The sequence below is a fragment of the Neoarius graeffei genome, chromosome 2 (genome assembly GCF_027579695.1).
Source record: "Neoarius graeffei isolate fNeoGra1 chromosome 2, fNeoGra1.pri, whole genome shotgun sequence".
Classification (NCBI taxonomy): Eukaryota; Metazoa; Chordata; class Actinopteri; order Siluriformes; family Ariidae; genus Neoarius; species Neoarius graeffei.
This window is the reverse complement of record NC_083570.1, coordinates 11,225,757-11,251,500: the sequence shown is the minus strand read 5'-3', so window position 1 is coordinate 11,251,500 and position 25,744 is coordinate 11,225,757. Positions and strand designations below refer to the sequence as shown.

The 25,744-nt window shown below is 43.4% G+C and overlaps 1 protein-coding gene across 3 annotated transcripts in view; it reads right to left on the bottom strand.

The window, feature by feature from the left end:
• The window catches only part of LOC132879973 (tripartite motif-containing protein 16-like), a 67,115-nt gene extending 42,145 nt beyond the window's left edge, over nt 1-24,970 (bottom strand). The window contains exon 1 of one of the 3 annotated variants that reach the window (XM_060913757.1): nt 24,232-24,970. In XM_060913757.1, the coding sequence (XP_060769740.1) occupies nt 24,232-24,537 (306 nt within the window). In that variant the 5' untranslated portion in view covers nt 24,538-24,970. Of the gene's footprint in view, nt 1-10,203; nt 10,591-24,231 lie in introns of those variants that run through there. The other 2 variants (XM_060913760.1, XM_060913759.1) reach the window with 2 other exon arrangements.
• Nucleotides 24,971-25,744: the final 774 nt, after the last annotated feature.

Here is a 25,744-nt window from a genome sequence, read left to right as displayed (position 1 = left end):
TCCGCTTTTCGGCAGATTTCCGCTTTTTCTGAGTAAAAAAAACGACCTTTTTATATCATGTCAAATCCGTTGAGAATGTTTTTTTATTAATTTCAGGGGGTTGGGGTATGTTCCTTCATGCTGTTCAAACTTTAACTCCAACGATGTTTACACATTATTTGTAATTCGCCATCTTTAGTCTCGTTTAAATCTCGTTGAATGTGATGTAAAATTCGTGTTATGTACATTGCTATTGGTCAAAACATTGATGTCGAGACCATAATAGCCAATCAAAACAGTTTTTACAGAGACACCCACATCTGCTTGTTCTGACCCACTGGAGGTAGCGTCACAGTGCTGTTAGCCGATCAGAAGTAGCACGTTTAAGCCTCGGTCACAACCAGCCGTACGTGCTCCTACGGCCGGTCTACGTGCAAAAAACGCAAGAAACGCACGGAGGGCACGCATGTGATGTGCTGATTTTCGAGCCGTAGACTGGCCGCAGAGGTTCTTTGTCATGTCAAACAAACTCTACGGGCGCTTACGTTTTTTTCAGGTTGCAAGACAAACTTAGGCCATCCTTAAAAAAAAAAATTCGTGGGCAAAAAAAATTTCAGTCGGGAGGGAGGGATTTTTTTATTTTTATTTTTTTTTAATTATATATGGATGGATAAGAAATCGCAATGCTGTGTTTGCTTTTTCTTTCAGTACTTTTTTTTATTACAAAAGCAGACATTTAATAAAATATGACAGTTTAATCAACTGAAACTTGTACAAAAACTTTAAGTTAGCATTTTAAATGCTGACTGCAACATTTGCAAAACTTTTACAAAGGTACTTAAAATGTCCGACACGCGGACTTTTTGTAGTTCTAAATCGAGCGTTAGGCCGAGTTCGGATGAAATTACACTATTAAAATGATCACTGAATGATTTGTTTTTCTGAATCTTTACTATTTTGTTGTTCGCTAGAATACCATTTTGCGATTTCACACTTAAGCAAATGTTTGAAAACTCCGGATCTGCTTCCTTCATGGTGGCTGCCGTTTTTTTGTGCCGCACAGCGCATGCGCAGAGCTGATTCGACAGGGCTTTCCACAAGCGCCGGCCACACAATTAAGTCCAGCCGGCTACTTTAATGACTATTTTTGTAGCCCACAGGCTCTAAATATTCATTTTCGATTTTAATAAAATTAAATGTTTATCTAACGGACTGACAATAATGTCAAACTGAACCGTTGATCAAGGGAGAGTAACTCATCCGCGCCCCGACATGCGGTGTGCGCGCGCACTCGGCGCATGCTCAGCTGCGTGAATGTGTCATGCACCGAAAATAAGAGATTTACAAGCCAGGAACACCTCATGATGCAATACGCAAGAAAAGAAAGAAGAGTTACTGCCATTTTACTTTGTATTTGAGTAAAGTGAATAAATAAATGGTCTGTGGAAAATACACTTAATCCTGGGAACTGCATGCACAGGAGTTTATTTTGTGTTTACCCCCCGGCTGGCTACTTATTTGTCATGGCTGGCTAGTATGAGCCTTAGTGGAAAGCCCTGGGAATGCGGAAATGTCAAGTTCGATTTTAGATTTACGAACCCGAAAAAAATGTCGAAAAACCGGCGTTTAAAAAAAAATTTCACCCGCACAAACGGCACTCACCCGGCCGGTGGACCGGAAACAGAACATTTTTTAATAATGGCCTTACGGCCAATGTGCGTCTTTCTCCACGAACAAAAAAACAAACAAACAAACAAAAAAAACAGCAATTTGGGAAACGCCAAAAATCGCATGGCCAAAAAAAAAATCGTACGTCCGGTTGTGACCTAGGCTTTACATGTCATGAATATTAATGAGTAAGAGCTGAAATCCTGTCGCTCTCCCACCACGCGCTCCTCCACCAAACTAGAACAGCCTGAAACAGGAGAACCACAGCATTTTTTTCACCAAAACCAGCTCACAGGGCATTCATTCATACTAGAGACCACCGCACAATTAATGAAAAAACCATGCAAGGTGCCCTTTAACGCTTAAAACGAGTCTTATGCCATTCTTGCGGTCTCAAGGCATTTATAAACAAAAAGTGAGGCCATGGTTCTGTGTATCTCCTTTAACATTGTAGCACAAAATAGAAAAAAGGTCTACACAGTCCCAATTGATACTGCTAGAACCAGAAATGCTGTGTTCACATGTATACCGGTACGATAGTGGTATAACTGTATCGATACAAACAGTGGCGTGCACAGATAGACACGAGGTGGTGCTCAAGCACCTGCCCCTCTGCCCTCTGTCCAAAAAAGGGCCCTTTTGAATTTTTTTTTTTTACAGTTTACTGAGGCCAATGTCGACATGATCCTTTAGAAAAGCCGCGGCATTAAAAGCATGTGTGAAAATAATGTCCCGATGTGTGCCCCCTCCGCACACACACCGGACCTCTGTCTCTCTTGCTCTGTCACGTGAACAAGCGTGCAGTGCATTCAATCACTACGTTTACATGCACATAGAGAGAATCGAATTTCTGCCGTTGCTCGACTGAAATCGAAGTTCAAAATGCCATGTATACGCCTTAATTCGGCTGAAATTGAACCGAACTTGATTTCTCGGAATCGAGCTACACGACCTAGATTATGCGATTTCTGCCGAGCTACTTAGTGCATGTAAACCCTATTGAGCTACGTATTCGAGCTACTTACTTCAGCACTGCCCCTTCCGGAAGTGACGAGTGACGAGACCACAAGGGAAACACAACAGCCTCGGTCGGCATGACAACGAATCATGACAATGGCATGAATCTTTTCTTTTTGTGGCATTGTTTGCACTGTTAAAATTTAGCTCACTTACTGTATCACCAAATACATCTGTACAGCTGTTGCATAGCTGTGAATTGTGTACATAAACAAGTCATTGTATTTGTGTGTGTGTGTGTGTGTGTGTGTGTATGTCCAACATCTGAAGAATGTCAATAAAAACAAAACAATTGAACTTTGTGTGTTTATTAAGACACAAGTTAAATTGTAAGCAAAAAAAAATATTTTTTTGTAAGCAAAAAATGGACTTTAGAAAAATATTCTTGTGCAAAATAAGTTGTCTTATGCCGCTTTTCCACTACAAACGCGGCTGAGTCGGGCTGAGCCGTGCCGTGCTGAGTGGGGCTGTTGGAGTTGCATTTCGACTACAACCGCGCTGAACCGTGCTGGCTGGAAGTGGGTGGACACATTGGGTGGAGTTAGCGAAAGTGGGTGGACGTCACGTGATGTCGTTAAGCAGCGCAAACAGTGACATCAGTGATCTTTTAAGCGGTAGTCTCACGACCCGAATAGTAAACAATAAACATGGAGGACATGGAGTCGTTAGTGTTGCTGGTCTTGGTGCTGTGGCTTGTTGTCACCGACAACGCGGACAGATACTGGCAAGAGCGTATAGATGAGGCGAGGCGCATAAGGCTTCAGAAATTCTCGTAATTCGTAATTCTTCTTCTTCCGGGTTTACGGTGTTTACAGATCCCAGCGTGCTCGCGGGGCGTGTGTGGGCATGTGAGGACACTCCTCCTCACCAATCAGTGCACAGGGGAGTGTCTGCTCACGCCCCCAGCCTCACTCGGCTCGCTTTGGCTCGCTTCAGCCCGCTTCAGCCCCACTCCAAAACGGTGCGAGTTTTAGGGGCTAAGCAGGGCTGAAGCGAGCTGAGTTGTGCTGGTTTTTGGTAGTCGAAACACGAGCCGTGTCGGGCTGAAGTGAGCTGAAGCGAGCTGAAGCGAGCTGAAAAAGGGTAGTGGAAAAGGGCCATTACAAAACCGTGGTCTGTGCCAGACAGTTTGTAGCCATACAGTCTGTTAGAGCAAGCCTAACAGCTTGAGCACGGAACTGCCAGTGTTGCCAGATTGGGGGTTTTAAGTGCATTTTAGCGGATTTGAACATGTTTTGGGCTGGAATACGTCAGCAGTATCTGGCAACACTATAGCTCTTCTTCATGACGACAACCGGAAGTGTACCAACACGATGGGGCGTGTAGCGCCACGTGTGGCTCGGGTGCACAATGCACCTTGCACAATAGCCCGATTTCACTTGTGCATGTAGGATTGGATTTCTCCGGCACCCCTGCTGGGACCCTTTGCTCGATTACCGACAGCAGCTCGATTTGGACGTGCATGTAAACGTACTGAATGTGAGGTTGCAGCAGCATAGCGTCCTGGAAGCCACGGCCTTGTCGTAGCGCAGACAACACATCGGGCAGTCAGGCAGCTCTTCCCCTGCCCCACCAGCCAGGTAACACATGAATCGAGTGAAAATTTATTGTTTGCCCTCTAAGCCCAAGCTGTAATTATTTTGTCGTGAAGTAGCCCGTCGCATACAGAAACAACTGCACATAAGTATTATATTTTTTGCTAGACCATTTTCAGATTTAGGAAAACAAAAATTTATTTTTCTATTTTGTTCAACTAGAGATTCCTGGCAAAGTCAAAAAGCCTTGATGTAATAAATTAACATTAAGTGGTTGTTTTACACCTTTAAAAACTAAAACGGGTCAGTGGCGACCCGAACACAAGAGGAGGGATAAATCTCAGACTTTTATAATAAGGTGTTCCACATGCGCAAAAAAGTGCCCTTTTCCCCCCCAGAGCTCTTGCCCCCCAAAATGTCTGTGCACGCCACTGGATACAAAGTATACCGGTACAGTTTAGTGCATCTGTCCACACTAGCAAGAAATGTTTGCGGTTTTCTTTCACGGTAGTTGAAATGCGCGTGCGCGAAATGTTTCCGTGGTTACCGAGTAACTTCCTTCCGAGAATATGGCGGATGAAATAGACTGGTACCAAAATCCAGAATTGTGACACCCAAAAGCATTTTTGAGACAAAGTCGGCAAACAGTCTTATTTTGTCAATTTGGGTGTGCCGAATTCAAATCTGCAATATGCTGAGCTCTATCTGACCTCTGTTGACCTCTAGAGGTCATTGAACTTTGGGCCTGTAAACGTCTCAGCTGAACCCAGTTTCTCAGCTTTCTAAGGAATGAAATGTACTAAAATGATTAATGAAGTTAGCAAATGGCCTTGTTTGTTAAATGTTTGGGTGCTGAATTCATTTTTCATTTGTAAAACGACATATGACCTCTGATAACCTCAAGGTCATTAAACTTGGCCTATTGAGGTATTTCACCTGACGTCACAGGGTCACGTGACGCCCCGGTGTCCGCCATTTTGGACGGCAAGCTAGCTAATGTCAACAACAGTAGCTGGTATGTTACTGTAGCAATGTTTACGTTCAGTCATTTGGATGACTGTTAAAACCTTTCAGTCTCAAGTTTTTCCCTTTACTGGATTTACTAGTTTACTGAGCCAGCTGGCCGGCCCCGGAGCGCTAGCTAGCCAGCCGGCCGGCCCCGGAGCGCTAGCTAGCCAGCCGGCCGGCCCCGGAGCGCTAGCTAGCCAGCTAGCGCCAGCCGGCCCCGGAGCGCTAGCTAGCTAGCGCCAGCCGGCCCCGGAGCGCTAGCTAGCTAGCGCCAGCCGGCCAGCTCCGGAGCGCGCTCAGTAAACTAGTAAATACAGTAAAGGAAAAACTTATAACAGGCCATGTCTCAACAGACTAAGAAGTTATTTCAATGACATTTAATAACATTTTGTTTATCCTGAGGACCGAAAGTAAATGAAAATGTGAACAAATCTTAGCTGTCAGTGAACAATCCTGGTGGAAGCAGGTAAACGTCGTTCTCTAAGCCTGCTAACCTCAATTTTTGCAAATACCTCTCCCTCTGCTCGCCCTGTAAATGCCCTACGTTGCTGGATAGTGAAGGTGTTTTCTGCATCTCGCTCCTTTTTCTTTTATGTTTTTCGTTTGTCGCCTTCCTCGCATTCAAACTGATTGAATGCGTGCCGTCCAAAATGGCAGCGTCACATGACTTGGTCACGTGAGTGAAATACCTCAATAGGCCTATGCATTTAATGGCATTTTTAAACTGACTTTACTCCCCCAAAAAGAATATGAACAGACAAAAAACAAATAGAAAGGAACAAATACGACATTAAATGCCAGTCCATGTACATGTGACTTACTTTTCACAAATGAGAATGCCTAGGTGATCACCTTACATAACATTGCATTACATTTAGCGGTTATTGTTTATACAAAGCTACTGAAAAAAGGACAGATTCAGCAGCATACAAAATGTGGGGGTATACAGGTTAATCAGGGTTAGTATATGAGTGATTCCACGCTTATGAGTACTGAAATGGGGACATGAACTTATTTTTAAAAATTCACCTAAAACCATTTCTTTTTTTACCATCAGGTCACAAAACATGTAATCTTTAATGAATGATATGTTAAAAGATAACTTTAATTTTCTGAGATGTAATAAAAACATATTTATATGCCAAAGTCAAGCCTGAGTTCCAAAATGATGTCTGTTACATTACTTCTGTTACGATTGTCCATCTCGCGTCTGTTACAAATTAATTACAATCTAGCTCTATACCATGTTAATCTTATTGAAAGAATGTGTATGTTTATTCTACTACACATGTTTATTAATTATATTTGCTAAAACATCACCTTCCTATGTTTCAAAAAGTAATTCTACATTGTTAAAATTGAGAATATATATGTCCACAACACTTCTGTTACGTTCTGACTTTGGCATATAAATATGTTTTTATTACATCTCAGAAAATTAAAGTTATCTTTTAACATATCATTCATTAAAGATTACATGTTTTGTGACCTGATGGTAAAAAAAGAAATGGTTTTAGGTGAATTTTTAAAAATAAGTTCATGTCCCCATTTCAGTACCCATAAGCGTGGAATCACTCATATATGAGAGTTTTTTTTGTTTGTTTTTTGTAAAGGCTTTACCCCGTTTAAAACAAAACAAAAACAAACAACAAAGAAAAAAACTCTCATATATACTAACCCTGATTAACCTGTATGCCCTGTATGCTCCCACATTTTGTATGCTGCTGAATCTGTCCTTTTTTCAGTAGCTTTGTATAAACAATAACCGCTAAATGTAATGCAATGTTATGTAAGGTGATCGCCTAGGCATTCCCATTGTGAAAAGTAAGTCACATGTACATGGACTGGCATTTAATGTTGTATTTGTTCCTTTCTATTTGTTTTTTGTCTGTTCATATTCTTTTTGGGGGAGTAAAGTCAGTTTAAAAATGCCGTTAAATGCATAGGCCTATAGGCTAAGTTTAATGACCTTGAGGTTATCAGAGGTCATATGTTGTTTTACAAATGAAAAATGAATTCAGCGCCCAAACATTTAACAAACAAGGCCATTTGCTAACTTCATTCATCATTTTAGTACATTTCATTCCTTATGGCCCTTTTCCAGCTCACTTCAGCCCGACACGGCTCGTGTTTCGACTATCTCAGAACAGCACGACTCAGCTCGCTTCAGCCCTGCTTAGCACCCAAAACTCGCACGGTTTTGGAGTGGGGCTGAAGCGAGCCAAACCGAGCCGAGTGGGGCTGGGGCGTGAGCAGACACTCCCCTGTGCACTGATTGGTGAGGAGGAGTGTCCTCACACGCCCACACACGCCCTGCGAGCACGCTGGGATCTGTAAACACCGTAAACCCGGAAGAAGAAGAATTACGAGAATTTCTGAAGCCTTATGCGCCTCGCCTCATCTATACGCTCTTGCCAGTATCTGTTGGCGTTGTCGGTGACAACAAGCCACAGCACCAAGACCAGCAACACTAACGACTCCATGTCCTCCATGTTTATTGTTTACTATCCGGTAGGGTTGGGCGGTATTACGGTAAGAAGGTATCCCGAGGTATCCAAAAGTACCAACGGTATCGGTCTCATTACCGTCATTTTAAAAAAATATATAATATCTAAATAAATAATGGAGTACATGAGGTCATAATATAAAATAATAAATTGAAGATCATCCCGAATAACTGTGTGATCGTATTTTCACTAATTCTATCAATTTCCTAAAGAAGTTCTCATCGCGTGCAGGGTTGTTTATGTCGTTACCATGGCAACTCTGCATGACATTTGGAGTCTGACAGAAAGCTTCGCAAGAGACTGAGACCGCGGTTGAAAGATGGCAAGTCAAGATAACGAGTTAGTGGCAAAAAAAAAAATATATACATCGGCAGTGTGGCAGTATTTTGGTTTCAAACCAAACGAAAAGGAAGAGCCAGCAATAATGTAAATGACCGCGCAAAATCGAAAAAAATCTAATATGTCCCCTAAGGCACACCATAGCCTGGGGTACTCCACTTCCACGAGATCTCTCCAACGAGTTATGTTTTGAGTAGGTTACATGAGTAACAACAAGGTAAAATAATATAACGTATGACATTTGGGATGTGGGTAATAAACGTTTGAAATGTCATCTACTGAAGAAACGGAAGAAAACATCGTAGCGTAAACTGTTAGGTTTCTGGTGGGAATTAGCAATGCGCTTGCTATCTTTGTTGGGTGTGTTAAACCGTATGGATTTAAGTGGAATAATTGTAAGGAGTTATGTGATCAAGACAACGTTTTAAGCAAGGTAAGGCCATTTGATTATTAATTTCCCCGCCATGGCATGACGTGGGCCCATATGATTTTGCCTTGTGCAGCTATCACGCATTTGAATTAGGTTCGCCTCATTTGCACTGAAGAATATGGTTTATCGCGCAGTCTAAACGGACTTGGGTGTTGGTTGATTCTTTTTCTTTTCTTTTTTTCTTTCCCATGCTTGAAAGGGTATGATCCTGCTCATCGTGTACTTTTTTTGATGGAGTAGGTGCTGCAAATGGCGTTTCAACGCAGACATGTGTAAACGACAGTTGAATGCTATTTTCAAGATGAAGGAAGAGTTGCGTGATGCTTTGAAATATCTCTTAATCCATTCATCAATGCACAAAATTCGCTATGCTGCTTTTAAATAGTAGTACATTTGAGGCATAGGCGCAGGTCTGGACAAGGTCCGCCGGTATAGGCGCACGTTACACAGTAGGCCGAAACAAAATATTATTTTCTCGGTAATACCGTATACCCCGGGAAAACACAGAGACAGTTTAAAGGTGTCAAAATTTGGATACTGCCCAACCCTACTATCCGGGTTGTGAGACTACCGCTTAAAAGGTCACTGATGTCGTTAAGCAGCGCAAACAGTGACATCACGTGACGTCCACCCACTTTCGCTAACTCCACCCAATGTGTCCACCCACTTCCAGCCAGCACGGTTCAGCGCGGTTGTAGTCGAAATGCAACTCCAACAGCCCCGCTCAGCCCAACTCAGCCGCGTTTGTAGTGGAAAAGCGGCATTAGAAAGCTGAGAAACTGGGTTCAGCTGAGACGTTTACAGGCCCAAAGTTCAATGACCTCGAGAGGTCAACAGAGGTCAGATAGAACTTGGCATATTGCAGATTTGAATTCGGCACACCCAAATTGACAAAATAAGACTGTTTGCCGACTTTGTCTCAAAAATGCCTTTAACTCCTTAAATAAGCACTTTTTTGAATGTTGGTACCAGTCTAAAACGACGTGTGTGTGCTTTTTGTTGTCAGTGTGCAGTCTGTATTTCTGGTGGTCATGTATTCAGTCGAATCGTATAAAACGGGCGAGGCAGTTGAGAAAGAAACAAAGAAAACGAATCTCCCTTTCTCCCCCCTCCCGTCTCTTCCCCTCCCTTTCTCCCTCTGCTCCATGTAGCTCCACGGTCGTTTTGAGCCATTCTGACGTTTTATTTACAGCTGGAAAGTACGTGCGTATTGCCGGAAGAAGTAGGAATGGTTCATTGCGCATGATATTTGTATCGATACAGAACCACTTCATCTGTCCACACTACAGCGAAGCGCTACGAAACCCATATACCCTGTCCACACTAGGGATTTTGTACCGATACGATACTACTTTCGTACCGCAACACCTGTCCACACTAGCAACTATACCGGTACGAAACCCACAAATGTATGGGTTTCGTACCGGTACTGTAGCGCTTCGCTGTAGTGTGCACAGATTTAGCGGCTCTGTATCGATACAAATATAATGCGCATGCGCACTCAACCATTCCTACTTCTTCCGGCAATACGCACGTGCTTTCCAGCTGTAAATAAAACAGGTAGAGATGGGATTTACGGCTCTTTGATGGGATCCGCATCTTTGTGATCCGTTCTTTGAAAAGAGCCGTTCAAAAGACTGGCTCATTTTTAAATATTTATTCAGTTTTAAGAAGCCAGCGCCCTCTGCTTAGACAGTGACATCAATATTTCTGGACGTACCTTGCTGGTTGTTGCAGTCGGCCCTGTGCGCAGCCCTGTGACTCGCACGGCTGGGTGCTGTGTTTTTAAATGCCTGTGCAGATTGTTTGTTGACCCCGACTTGAAAGAAATGCTTTTCTGGCAAATGTTGCATGTGGCTTTGTTGTTCGGCTCACGGGTGAAGTGCGCCCACACGGTGCTCCTTTTCCTCTGGCTCATTTCCAAATCCACGTCTGTTCTCCTCCTCACTCCGACTGCAACTGAACTGAAGATCTCTCCTACTGGCTCTCACACGTGGGTTTTTTTTGGGTACACGTGAAGACAGCGTGCACAACTGGCGCCGTCCCTCCCCCAACCCCCTACTCTGAAACACAGCCACGCAGGGGTTTTTTTTCTTTCTGGAGAGCGCATGTGCAAGCAGCAGGACCACAAAGGGCTGCGCTCTGATGGCCACCTCCCTCCCTCCCTCCCACTGCCACATCGGTGCCTATTTGTCTGATGGCTACATTTGCATATCAGACAAATAGGCACCACTGTGCCTCACCGTAACCTTTCCCTAACTCAGTGAAGGGAGGAGGAGTAAAGGAGGAGCTTTTTCATCTGAAACACAGTCCAGAAAAAAAGAACGACAGAAAGGACGGCTCCCCCAGCTCGAGACTCGGTTCTCATCGTTCATGCCTAGGAGCCGTTCAAAAGAATCGGTTCGTTCGCAAACGTCACAACACTAAAATAAAACCTCAAAATGGCTCAAAACGACCGTGGAGCTACATGGAGCAGAGAAAGGGGAGAGAAAGGGAGGGGAAGAGAAGGGAAGAGGGAGAAAGGGAAATTCGTTTTCTGACTACGTTCAGACTGCACCCTGAAGCGACCCATATCCGATTTTTTTGCCCATATGCGACCTGTATCCGATTTGTTATTGACAATCTGAGGCTACGTTCACACTGCAGGCTGAAGTGACTCAAATCCGATCTTTTCGCCCATATGTGACCTGTATCCGATCTTTTATTGACAATATGAACGACGCGGATCCGATTTTTTCAAATCCGACCCAGGCCGTTTGGATATGTGGTCCTAATTCCGATTCCTATCCGCTCTTTTCATATGCGACTTCAGTCTGAACCGCCAGGTCGCATTCATCCGACTTACACGTCATCAACAAGCCACAAACGTCACTATTCTGCGCTGAAGTAGGCGGCGGGTCTCTCAAAAAAAGTTACAACAACATGGCGCATAATCACGGGTGCAGATAGAGGGTGGGACAAGTGGGATTCGTCCCACCCAGATTTAAATTCACCTCGTTCGGTCCCCCCCACTTATAGGGAGGAAAAAACGTCTATGCTGTCTTTCTTTGCATAAGGCAAACCTCACGGAAAAATCAAAAGACTAATTACCATTCGGTTTATTGAGGTGCACAGCAGTGTATACATAGTTGCAACAACTCACATAAAACAAAGACTGATATTCGGTTGGTTGAGCTGCGCAGACTGCACAGGTTGCGAGCTCGAGCTTGGTTGCTATGGTAACCCACAAGAAGTTTGACAGGCATATCGGGGTTGGGGTTGGTTTGCTGGCAGCTTTGTCCCCCCCCCCAGTTCAAAAAACGTATCTGCGCCCCTGCGCATGACATCAATGCGAGGGACGCTTCGGGCTGTGAAGGTTCTGAATCTTCTCAATGGAAGGACGCAGAGGTTAGGGAGCTGATTTCCATTTGGGGGGATACAGCTATTCAAGCTAGATTGGATGGGTCATACCGCAACCAGGCGGTTTTACTTCCGTAAACACTGGCCATGCTCACTGCGTGTGACGTCGTCGTATCCTGCAATGCGCATGCGGAACACTTTTAGGTCGCTTTTCGTTCATACTGAGGATCACATACAAGTCGCATATATTTGTTATATATATATATATATATATATATATATATATATATATATATTTGTTGAACGACCTCACAAAAAAATCGGATTTCACAAAAAAATCGGAATTGAGCATTAAGCCTTGCAGTGTGAACGTAGCGTGAACGACACAGATCCGATTTTTTCACATGCGACCCAGGCCGCTTGGATATGTGGTCCTAAATCCGATGCATATTCGATATTTTCACATGCACCTGCAGTCTGAAGGCCAATTTATGCTGACAACCCAGTCCTCGCAGACGGCGTCGCAGACAGTGTCTGCGTAGCCCCCCCACCTTCGCAGACGCTCTGCGTGCACCTCCCAAAAATTGTGACCACCGCAGAAGCCTCGCAGACAGCGTCGCAGACAAGAGGGCTCTGATTGGTCCACTCTACATCCGCTGTACACGCACTTCCGCTTCCCTACTTTCCCGGTTTGGTTTGTTTTCACGACCGCCATTTTTAAAAACATGAGCGAAGATGGAGCAGCACGAAGAGCGGTTGATCGAGGAAGTATGTACATCTATACGACTCCAGTTCTAGTCATTATAAGTAACCGGAGGATAAACACTCCACTAACCACACCCACCAACTACTCCTAGCGATTTCGCGACTTTGCGCCCCCTTGCGTTGTGGCAGTGAATAACATCGCGCACGCCTATTACTCCCCACTCAACAATAAATTACAACTGTCTGCGAAAAGCTATCTGCGAAAGCCTTGTCGCAAGAGCATGCAGAGGCCTTGACCGGACAGGTCGCATTCATGCGACGTACACGTCATCAACAAGAGACAAACGTCACTATTCTGCGTTGGCTAATCCCACCTCTTTGGTGGAAAACAACAACATTTGTACAGTTTTCAGAATTTAAATAGACTTTTATAGAATTGATCAAGCTAATGGTGGATTTGGTAGGGACCTGGATGTTGATCTGTTAGCCTGATTAAATAAAACAGTTTCTATAACTGATTTATAACTTAAACCATCCTGTATTACAAGATAAGATTGTTCTGGAAATTTCCAGTAATTTGACACCTTCGGTCTCATTAGTCTGCTGCCCACATTAATCAGATTATTGTGTGAGTTCCTCCGCCGCCGCCACAAAAACCACATCGCCAGGTCTCGCCTCATCTCCATAGCAAACTGCACTGGTGTTTATGCACCTTGAGCCAGCGCTGAGAGAAGCTGCAGAATTCAGCTGGCTATAAACAATCTAAATAAATATTTATAAAAATGTAGAAAAAGTTTATTAATATGATGAAATAAATATGTGCAAATTATTAAGCCTGAATTAAGAGTTTGGTAATACAGCGGCCGTATCCCAAATGACTGCCTACTGAAGCTCGAGTGCACTATATAGAGTTTAAAAATCCATTACTTCCTAGTAACATGTAGTGCACTTATATAGAAATTAGAGAGACATTTAGGAGTCAACCCTCGTTACCAGGCTACACGTTTTCATTTCAGTTCAGAAACAAAAACACACACGAGACCTCACACTTTAACACTAACCAGATAATAAAAAAAAAAGAAATCATTAAACATGAAGAGTGCGCTTTTTTTTGTTTACGTATTACGTAGATGTGCTTATTACGTGTCAATTTGCGCATGCGGGACACTTTTGGGTCGTTTTCCGTTCATATTGGAGATCGCATACAAGTCTCATATAATTGGTAATGTGAACGGCCTAACAAAAAAAATCGGATTTCACAACAAATCGGATATGGGTCGTTTCAGGTTGCAGTCTGAACGTAGTGTTTGTTTCTTTCTCAACTGCCTCGTGCGTTTTATACGATTCGACTGAATAAATGACCACCAGAAATACAGACTGTACATTGACAACAAAAAGCACACACACGTTGTCAGTGGTGGATTTTGCAAATTGGGGGCCCCAGGCGAAGGTATGTATGGGGCCCCCCTCATCCGATCCGGAAAAAAAAAAAAATGTACCGACTGCATGGTGGCTAGGCAGGTAAAGCTAATCTATAGGGAAGTAAAAGTTGGAGAGGAGAAAAAAAACCATTCCCCTTTAAACCCTGCATACACTTCTTTACTCCAAAATGAAGATGGAAAGCAGAGAACACACAAAGTGTAGCACTACACAAACTAATAGTCATGATGGAACCCAACAGAGAACAAGATTTCAGATAACATCTGTCTTTGCCAAAATGCCAGGAAAACCAGCACTGTTTTTTTTTTTTTAAAGATCAGAACATTTCAAACATTCTATAAATAAAACTATGTACATGATTGTGTGCGTGTGTGTGTGAGAGAGAGAGTGAGTGTTTCTCTGTGTGAGTGAGTGAGTGAGCGTTTGTGTGTGTGTCAGCGTCTTTTCGCTTTTTTCTTTTTTTTGATCCGCTTGGGTAACTCCTTTTCATTTTCGCGTTGTTCAGACTCCTGTCACTACGTGTTTACCTTTCGCGCTGCGCTGCGCAGCGTTATGGACTAGTCCATTTCATTGTGAAAGTATGGGGTGTATGTGTAGGGACAGATAACCATGAACTGGACATTTTAACTACTACTTCAACGTATTTCTTAGGAATATTAGTAAAATGTACCATACTTTTGAAGTGTTCATGAATCATGATAAGGGGCTTTTTCTTGAGGTTGGTTGGGGGCCGGCGGCACGGTGGTGTAGTGGTTAGCGCTGTCGCCTCACAGCAAGAAGGTCCAGGTTCGAGCCCTGTGGCCGGCGAGGGCCTTTCTGCGTGGAGTTTGCATGTTCTCCCCGTGTCCGCGTGGGTTTCCTCCGGGTGCTCCGGTTTCCCCCACAGTCCAAAGACATGCAGGTTAGGTTAACTGGTGACTCTAAGGCCAAGTTTACATTAGACCGTATCTGTCTCGTTTTCTTCGCGGATGCACTGTCCATTTACATTAAAACACCGGGAAACGGGAATCCGCCAGGGTCCACGTATTCAATCCAGATCGTGTGTGGTCCGGTGCTGTGTAAACATTGAGGATACACGGATACGCTGTGCTGAGCTCTAGCTGGCGTCGTCATTGGACAATGTCACTGTGACATCCACCTTCCTGATTCGCTGGCATTGGTCATGTGACGCGACTGCTGAAAAACGGCACGGACTTCCGCCTTGTATCACCTTTCATTAAAAAGAGTATAAAAGTATGAAAATACTGCAAATACTGATGCAAATACTGCCCATTGTGTAGTTATGATTGTCTTTAGGCTTGCCATCCTTCCACTTGCAAGTGGTAAGTGACGCGCATACCCGACATGCACTGGGATCACACACACAGCGGCTCAGTCCCGAGTCACTGCTCGTGCGCTTCACTCGCGCGCTCTGTGAGCTGCGCAGGGCCGGAGTGCGCACCCTCCAGAGGGCACTTGCTGTTCAGGGCGGAGTGATTTGGAGCGCAGGATGCCTGCGGAGCGGAGCGTATCCGTGTATTGGCGTTGCTGTGTGCACGCGAATCGTGTATTGGCGTTGCTGTGTGCACACTAATCGTTTTAAAAACGTTAATCTGATGATCCGCTGATACGGTCTAATGTAAACCCCTCCTAAATTGAGCGTAGGTGTGAATGTGAGTGTGAATGGTTGTCTGTGTCTATGTGTCAGCCCTGTGATGACCTGGCGACTTGTCCAGGGTGTACCCCGCCTTTCGCCCGTAGTCAGCTGGGATAGGCTCCAGCTTGCCTGCGACCCTGTAGAAGGATAAAGCGGCTAGAGATAATGAGATGAGATGGTTGCATACATGTCAACCTTTGGTCAATCAAACCTGTATAAGCAACTTCCAAAATCCGTATTTCCCTTATAAAATCCGTATAAGATGCAAATTAAAATAATTTACCTAAAATTTGAATGATAATCAACAATGATATATCCCAGTTACTTTTTATTCAATATTAATAACAATAAACCTTCAGAATGAGCTCCAAAGCTCTAATGTTTGACAAAAACACAGTGTTATCAGCGTAGTTACGAAGGAAATACAGGGAGTGCAGAATTATTAGGCAAGTTGTATTTTTGAGGATTAGTTTTATTATTGAAAAACAACTATGTTCTTGATGAACCCAAAAGACTCATAAATATCAAAGCTGAGTATTTTTGGAAGTTGGAGTAGGGCTTTCTTAGTTTTAGCTATCTTAGGAGGATCTCTGTGTGTGCAGGTGACTATAACTGTGCATAATTATTAGGCAACTTAACAAAAAACAAACATATACCCATTTCACTCATTTATTTTCACCAGGGAAACCAATATAACAACTCAACATTCACTAATATACATTGCTGGCATTCAAAAACAACAAAAAAACAACAAATCAGTGACTAATATAGCCGCCTTTCTTTACAAGGACACTCAAAAGCCTGCCATCCATGGATTCGGTCAGTGTTTTGATCTGTTTGCGATCAACATTGTGTGCAGCAGCAACCACAGCCTCCCAGACACTGTTCAGAGATGTGTACTGTTTCCCCTCCTTGCAGATCTCACATTTGATGAGGGACCACAGGTTTTCTATGGGGTTCAGATCAGGTGAACAAGGAGGCCACGTCATTAATCTTTCTTCCTTTAGACCCTTTCTGGCCAGCCATGCTGTGGAGTACTTGGATGCGTGTGATGGAGCATTGTCCTGCATGAAAATCATGTTTTTCTTGAAGGATGCTGACTTCTTCCTGTACCACTGCTTGAAGGTGTCTTCCAAAAACTGACAATAGGACTGGGAGTCGAGCTTGACGCCATCCTCAACCCGAAAAGGTCCCACAAGCTCATCTTTGATGATACCAGCCCATACCAGTACCCCACCTCCACCTTGCTGGCGTCTGAGTCGGACTGGAGCTCTCTGCCCTTTGCTGATCCAGCCACGAGCCCATCCATCTGGCCCATCAAGACTCACTCTCATTTCATCTGTCCATAAGACCTTAGAAAAATCAGTCTTGTGATACTTCTTGGCCCAGTCTTGACGTTTCATCTTGTGTGTCTTGTTCAGTGGTGGTCGTTTTTCAGCCTTTGTTACCTTGGCCGTGTCCCTGAGTATTGCACACCTTGTGCTTTTTGACACTCCAGTGATGTTGCAGCTCTGAAATATGGCAAAACTGGTGGCGAGTGGCATCTTGGCAGCTTCACGCTTGACTTTCCTCAGTTCACGGGCAGTTAGTTTGCGCCTTTTTTTTTTTCAACGCGCTTCTTGCGACCCTGTTGACTATTTTGAATGAAGCGCTTGATTGTTCGATGGTCACGCTTCAAAAGCTGGGCAATTTTAAGAGTGCTCCATCCCTTTGCAATATATGTCACTATTTTTGACTTTTCTGAGTCCGTCAAATCCCTCTTCTGACCCATTTTGCCAAAGGAAAGGAAGTTGCCTAATAATTTTGCACACCTGATATAGGGTGTTGATGTCATTAGACCACACCCCTTTTCATTACAGAGATGCACATCACCTGGTATGCTTAATTGGTAGGAGGCTTTCAAGCCTATGCAGCTTGGAGTAGGCCAACATGCATAGAGAGGGTAATGTGGTCAACATACTCATTTGCCGAATAATTCTGCACTCCCTGTACTTCGTTGTTTGGAGACAGGTTTCACCGAGCGGCTATTATGCGCGAGACTTCATATTAGCCACAAAGTCAGGAAAATCTGTTCGTAAAATTACGTTATAATGACCAAATACAATGAAAAGTATTTTTCCAGTCTCACCTGTGAAAGGTAATCCCATGTGATCTCGTTTGAACGATAAACCTGTTGGTACAGTTAAACGCAGCACATGAATGAGGCATCTTTATTCTCGGGTGAGGATGACGTACGATTCTACGCAGAAGCCGGCGTCTATGACTTCCCGGTTGGCGGGATTCTCGCAATGCGGTGTGCGCATGCAGGGGCGTCGTAGTGGGGGGAAAAGGGGGACTGAGTTACCAGGGCCCCAAGTGGGGGGAGGGCCCTTGAGGAGTCTGTAATTTTATTTTCCTTTAAATATCAATACCATTTAAAGATCACAATATATGTTGCTAACTAATGTAAATGTAATGTTTTGGGTAAATAAATCGTTTGATTAATGGATTGAATTGTGTGTCCTAGCCTACATATAGTGTCCGGGGACAGGCCCCCCCACCCTTTGCACGAAATGGTTTAGTCCGCTTTCACCGGGCTTTTTAACTCGGCGCATTTAACGTAGCGTTCATTCTGCTGAAGCAGCGCATGCGCATTGTAGGCTATCTGTGCTATGGAAGATGATGAACAAGAAAACAAAATCCGGTTTTCAGAAATAAAAAGAGAGGCAGGAAAGAGACAAGAAAAGAAATGAGGGAAAGCAACTGCTCACAAACTTCTTTCCCAAGAAAGGTGAGCCCAAATGTGAAAGCAAATAGCCTACATTCCAATAGTATACTAATCAAAAATTAAATTAATATTTATTACTGGGCCATAACGTAATTAGGCTAATAGCCTAATTTAGTCTCAATGTCATAGGTGTTTGGTGACCTTTGGTGGCATTTACTGTTACAACTTTTAATCATTCTGCAAATAAAACAAAGATTCAGTGAAGTATTGTGTGATTAGGGTTTTTTATTCATTTAAGAGTTGTTAGATTAATGTGTGGCTACATAACTGACTGGACTGGTAGTACGCCCTTGTTGTTAGATACTTTCAGCATTGTTAACTGCTGAGCTTTTTTTGGGGGGGGGCCCATGGTCACTGCTTGTGCATAGGGCCCAGAATTTGGTGCTACGCCCCTGTGCGCATGATCAAAAGTGGAACGAAGTCTCGCTACCACAAGATAACGCGCGATTTCATAACACTCTTTACTGTCTGTCTGTGGCGTACAGTACGTTTGTAAATGTTATGCGCTCTTTTATCATCGTGGGAATTGATTATAGCTCTAAATAAAATATTGAAGTTTTTTTAATAGAATCCGTATAACTTTATTTATACGCCCGTATACTACGTTTATTGAATCAAATCCGTATAAAATACGGACATTCCGTATAGGTTGACATGTATGTGGTTGGGGGCCCCCCCTACTACGACCGTTGGTGGGGGCCCCAAGCAGCCGCCTACCTATGCCTCTATGTTAAGACCGCCCCTGCACGTTGTTTCATCCGCTCCCATATGTATGTTATACAGGGGTCAAGCAAGAATACACCACACACTCACACTAACATTCTCACCAACTTCTACCCCCATAGGAGAAAGCTTGCTCTCAATATCATGCAGTAATAAGCTTGTGAGAACACTGCTCCAAAAAGAGACATCTGGTACACCACACTCAGTAGTTTAGAGCAATTCCAGCGTTATGGACGTGACACTTGAACTCAAAATGGCAACAAATGACCCAGTGCATGTTTTATTGTCTCCCAGTATTTAAACAGGTGTTGCATATTTCAAGGCTGTACCATACTGGAGAAGTGATAGAACAAGAACAATTCCCATAGTACATCTAGGGCATGCCAGAAAACGCCAATAAAAGATGAGTTATGGATGTGACAGAAAAAGTATCACTTTTCTTGGGTGACTGTACATTTTTATTAAACTCTGTGAAATCGTAAACCTAATGTCGAAACGGAGATATCCATTTGATAGAGGGGTCCAAGGTGAATATTAAAAAATCTTTGTTTAAAATATTTTGTATTTCATGCAGAGTTTCGGAAGGAAAAGTCAGCGTTATGGATGTGACGAAATTCCGTTATGGATGTGACGCGTCTGAAATAGACATGGCATATGTTTAGAAAATCAGCAATTTAACCACCATAACCCTTTGAAAAACTCTCTAAATATCAGCTAAAACTATCAAAGTTCTTAAATAATATTTAGGATGGCTATTGTTTTGCTGTTTTGTGGATTTTAGCATACATTTCTGTGGCTTGTGGCAATAATATAGAATTGTACATGATCAAAGTTGATTTTAGCTTGGGTTTTACATTATAAGAAAGACTGACAGTGACGTATTAGGTTGGTTACAAATTGGTTCAGCTTATTCACATCTGTAAAATACAGGCCTAGGTGATCTCTCTGGGAGTGGTTTTGATGTATTACATGTTGCTTTATTTTTGCATGGTGAGGTTGACATTTACATGGAATTGCCCTTTACTGGAATCAACTTGTGAAGGATATAAAGTGGAGGAAGGTCTGGCTTCTGCCAAACCGTTTTCTTATCTCCAATAAAGTAAAAGAAGTCACTTTTAAGTTATTACATAGAATATATCCAGCTAAATCCTACATTAAATTCAAACTTGACATTGAAGAGGATTGTACGTTTTGTCAGTCATACCCTGAGTCTGTTATTCACTTGTTTTGGTATTGCCCTTTTGTGTATGATTTTTGGTACGATCTTTGTGGTTTTATTTCAAAGGTAACAGGGGAGAAATTTGTACTATACTGGAAGGATGTTCTTTTTGGGCCGAATCCCATTTCACCCCTTGGACCAACCCCTTGGCCCTTCCCCTCCATTTTGCGCGTTCACGTGAAGGGGTAGGGGTATCCCAATCCCAGTTAACGCAGAGGGGTAGGGGAAGGGGTAGGGCTTCTGTACCCCTCCAAACGGAGATTTTCCTGGAGCTGACTCCGAACGAAGGGGTTTGAGTGATTTCCCACAATGCCATGCGGATTTCAGCGAGATTTCATGCGGATTTCAGAAAGATGGCGGTTCCCGCGGCGAAAGATTGTCATAAATGTATTTTCTCCATTATTTACGTGTTTTAAGTTGTTATCCAGAGGAAACACGCCGCTTGATTCGCTTTCGAGCTGAGAATGAGCAGCGATTTCTGAAATCCAAGCTGCTGCTAAAAAGCTTTGGGAGTAAGTATTGTTTTCGGTTGCTTGACTGCGTACGTTTTGTTCTGTTATTCTCGCTTTTATTGTTTACATGAGTGTTCTGACACCTCATTCTGTCGGATGTGGTGCACGAAGCGCCAAAGATATCCCATTCAGTGGTGTTAGTTAACAAATCGCACCCTGCCAGCAGAGATTTCTGGCTCTGACTGTAGCGGCTGGTCGCAGCCAATGACGCATTTGGTCGCGTTTTGCTAACGTAAACGCTGACGGAGGTACGCGATGACGTATGCGATCGTTGAAGGGCTATCCCAATACGTAAGGGTTGAATTTCAAGCCCTATCCCTTGTAGCTCAGTTTCAAGGGGAAGGCGGAGGGGAAGGGGTAGGGGTAGAAATTAGAATTGGGATTGGGCCTTGGTCTCCCAGATTGTGAAACACGCAGTAGCACACACACACACACACACACACATCATTAACCTTATCATTTTAATGGCTAAATATCACATACACAGAGGTAAATTCCTGGGCAGCAAGCCATCATTCTGTGCCTTTCAGAATGAAATGAGCCAATATGTGTATTCTATACTGTGCTCCCCCAATTTGAAAGCTAATAGGACTATCAATGCTTGCGCTGAACTCTGTATATATTTTTAACTTGCCTGTAAATCTGTAACAGGGCAATTCCATGTAAATGTCAACCTCACCATGCAAAAATAAAGCAACATGTAATACATCAAAACCACTCCCAGAGATCTCACCTAGGCCTGTATTTTACAGATGTGAATAAGTTGAACCAATTTGTAACCAACCTAATATGTCACTGTCAGTCTTTCTTTCTTATAATGTAAAACCCAAGCTAAAACCAACTTTGATCATGTACAATTCTATATTATTGCCACAAGCCACAGAAATGTATGCTAAAATCCACAAAACAGCAAAACAATAGCCATCCTAAATATTATTTAAGAACTTTTGCCGCTTTTCCACTACAAACGTGGCTGAGCCGTGCCGTGCTGAGTCGAGCTGAGCGGGGCTGTTGGAGTTGCATTTCGACTACAACCGCGCTGAACCGTGCTGGCTGGAAGTGGGTGGACACATTGGGTGGAGTTAGCGAAAGTGGGTGGACGTCACGTGATGTCATTAAGCAGCGCAAACAGTGACATCAGTGACAGTGGCGGAACAAGTCAGAGCCGGACCGGGGGCGGGGCAAATGACCGGGCCCTTTATTAAAGCTTATCATAACATCATTTTAGGCTACAAAATGTCCGCAACTGCGGTGTTTACCAATTTCAACACTACCGGGTGCAACTATGTTATTTAGTACATCAAGTCCTTCAAACGAACATGTAACTCAGAAACAAAAAACATTAGGATACTGTACATGGCTCATAATAAAACATCAATAGCCTATACTGCGCACATTATTTGAAGGGCATACGAATGAGCGCTCAGAGGTTGCAACGGTGACAGGAAGAGTCAGAAATAAAAGGAGGGCGGTGCAAACCTCACTGAATGCACTGTGTTTACCAATTTCAACACTACGGGGTGCAACTATGTTATTTTGTACATTAAGTCCTTCAAACGAACATGTAACTCAGAAACAAAAAAACATTAGGCGACATACTGTACATGGCTCATAATAAAACATCAATAGCCTACTGCACGCATTATTTGAAGGGCATACGACGAGCCTTGCGCTCCGCGAACTCGTCCACGATGCTCTGTATGTCACTGATTCAGTGATCTTTTAAGCGGTAGTCTCACGACCCGAATAGTAAACAATAAACATGGAGGACATGGAGTCGTTAGTGTTGCTGGTCTTGGTGCTGTGGCTTGTTGTCACCGACAACGCCAACAGATACTGGCAAGAGCGTATAGATGAGGCGAGGCGCATAAGGCTTCAGAAATTCTCATAATTCGTAATTATTCTCCTTCCGGGTTTACGGTGTTTACAGATCCCAGCGCGCTCGCGGGGCGTGTGTGGGCATGTGAGGACACTCCTTCTCACCAATCAGTGCACAGGGGAGTGTCTGCTCACGCCCCCAACCTCACTCGGCACGGCTTGGCTCGCTTCAGCCCCACTCCAAAACGGTGCGAGTTTTAGGGGCTAAGCAGGGCTGAAACGAGCTGAGTCGTGCTGGTTTTTGGTAGTCGAAACGCGAGCCGTGTCGGGCTGAAGCGAGCTGAAGTGAGCTGAAAAAGGGTAGTGGAAAAGGGCCAATTGTCACTGTCAGTCTTTCTTATAATGTAAAACCCAAGCTAAAATCAACTTTGATCATGTACAATTCTATATTATTGCCACAAGCCACAGAAATGTATGCTAAAATCCACAAAACAATAGCCATCCTAAATATTATTTAAGAACTTTGATAGTTTTAGCTGATATTTAGAGAGTTTTTCAAAGGGTTATGGTGGTTAAATTGCTGATTTTCTAAACATATGCCATGTCTATTTCAGACGCGTCACATCCATAACGGAATTTCGTCACATCCATAACGCTGACTTTTCCTTCCGAAACTCTGCATGAAATACAAAATATTTTAAACAAAGATTTTTTAATATTCACCTTGGACCCCTCTATCAAATGGATATCTCCATTTCGACATTAGGTTTACAATTTCACAGGGTTTGATAAAAATGTACAGTCACCCAAGAAAAGTGATACTTTTTCTGTCACATCCATAACGCATCTTTTATTGGCGTTTTCTGGCATGCCCTAGATGTACTATGGGAATTGTTCTTGTTCTATCACTTCTCCAGTATGGTACAGCCTTAAAATATGCAACACCTGTTTAAATACTGGGAGACAATAAAACATGCACTGGGTCATTTGTTGCCATTTTGAGTTCAAGTGTCACGTCCATAACGCTGGAATTGCTCAACCCCCTGATAGCAATAGCAATTACAATTTTATTAATGTGCTTATTTGTAATTACTAGTAATGACATTGTTCTTTTTTGTTACTGTGTAATGTACTGCCAATTGATTTTTCTTTAATAAAAAAAACAAAAAAAAAACGTTGTTTCATCCGCCATATTCTCGGAAGGAAGTTACTCGGTAACCACGGAAACATTTCGCGCACGCGCATTTCAACTACCGTGAAAGAAAACCGCAAGCATTTCTCGCTAGTGTGGACAGATGCGCTAAACTGTACCGGTATACTTTGCATCGATACAGTTATACCACTTTCGTACCGGTATAAGTGTGAACACAGCAATACATTCGTATCGGTACAAAATCCCACATATTAGTTTTGGAGGTGAACCCTAACAAATTCCTGGCTGCTGCGCACAATGCATATGGCACAACGTGCCACTCGCTCCAGCACTGAAAGCAAAAGTGCCTAATTACTGCCAGTCTTATATAAAACTTCAGAACTGCTATCAGTTAAAAGGACAAATAATAAATTCCAGCAACAGGCTAAACACTCACTGTGCGGTGAGCTTTTTGGGACAGCGCTTCAGACTTCTGTTTCCAGATGGTAGGAACTGCTCCGCGCACCAGACGCCGCTGAAATCCCGCTATGTGAATCTGCCTCACAAATTTATCTTGTTCAAAATGCATGGAGCAGACCCCAAAGCGTCCTGTCGGCTTGAAGTTACCTCTGTTTGTCCGGACAAACCGAACCCATTCATTCCATAAGCGCCCTGTCGACTCTGGGCTGTAATGAATCGAAATTCCACTTTTTTTATCAGCTATTCTTGCACAGTCTTGAACGACACACCTCTTAGGAGCCATACTTTGTTTTCAGTTCTGCTGTGGGGGGAAAAAATGGTTAAAAACTTTGCAAATCAGATGAAGCCAGAAATGCCACGAACTTTCAAGGGTCGCGCATATGACGTCACTTCCTTTGACTTAAAGGGTCAAAGTTGACCAACTAAACAGAACATGTTCCCGATTTAGACAGTAAACTATTGAACATGCCTAGTTTTATAAGGTATAATTCCCAGCAGTGACGTTATTTTCCTAAGACTAACACTTTAATGCAGGATAGCAGTGAAACTGTATTAAAGTTAACGTTACTAGCATAGCATTAAATAAAGTTTATTCCAGTACTCTGCGTTTCTAATACTAGACAGCTTTTACAACCCCAAGCAGCACAAAAATCCAGCATTATGAATCAGAACGTTCCAGCAACCATTCGCATTCATTCATTCATTCATTCGCACAGAAACAATGCCCGGAACAATATGGCGGCCTTGTTGACATACGAACCGGAAGCTATCAACGTTTCTAGGTCTATGACTGGAAACATATGGAGTACACATTTTAAAAACAAAATTCAACACTACAGTGATTTCAGCAGCACACACTCACCTGAAAATCCATTTAAAAGCGTGTACTAAACACCATTTAAAGACGAATAACAGCTCTCCTGGCGCCTCACAGACTTCCGGCCGCCATCTTACCACTCGCATCGCGTGTATTTGTCTCATCTCATCTCATCTCATTATCTCTAGCCGCTTTATCCTTCTACAGGGTCGCAGGCAAGCTGGAGCCTATCCCAGCTGACTACGGGCGAAAGGCGGGGTACACCCTGGACAAGTCGCCAGGTCATCACAGGGCTGACACATAGACACAGACAACCATTCACACTCACATTCACACCTACGCTCAATTTAGAGTCACCAGTTAACCTAACCTGCATGTCTTTGGACTGTGGGGGAAACCGGAGCACCCGGAGGAAACCCACGCGGACACGGGGAGAACATGCAAACTCCGCACAGAAAGGCCCTCGCCGGCCACGGGGCTCGAACCCGGACCTTCTTGCTGTGAGGCGACAGCGCTAAACACTACACCACCGTGCCGCCCCGCGTGTATTTGTTTTATGTGTTAAAACGTTGTATCCGATCAAACTTGCCCCAAGAAAAGTATCTCTTGACTCCTCCCCCCTTCATTATCTCTTATTTTCTCACTTTTACCCACATTGCTTACATATCTCTAT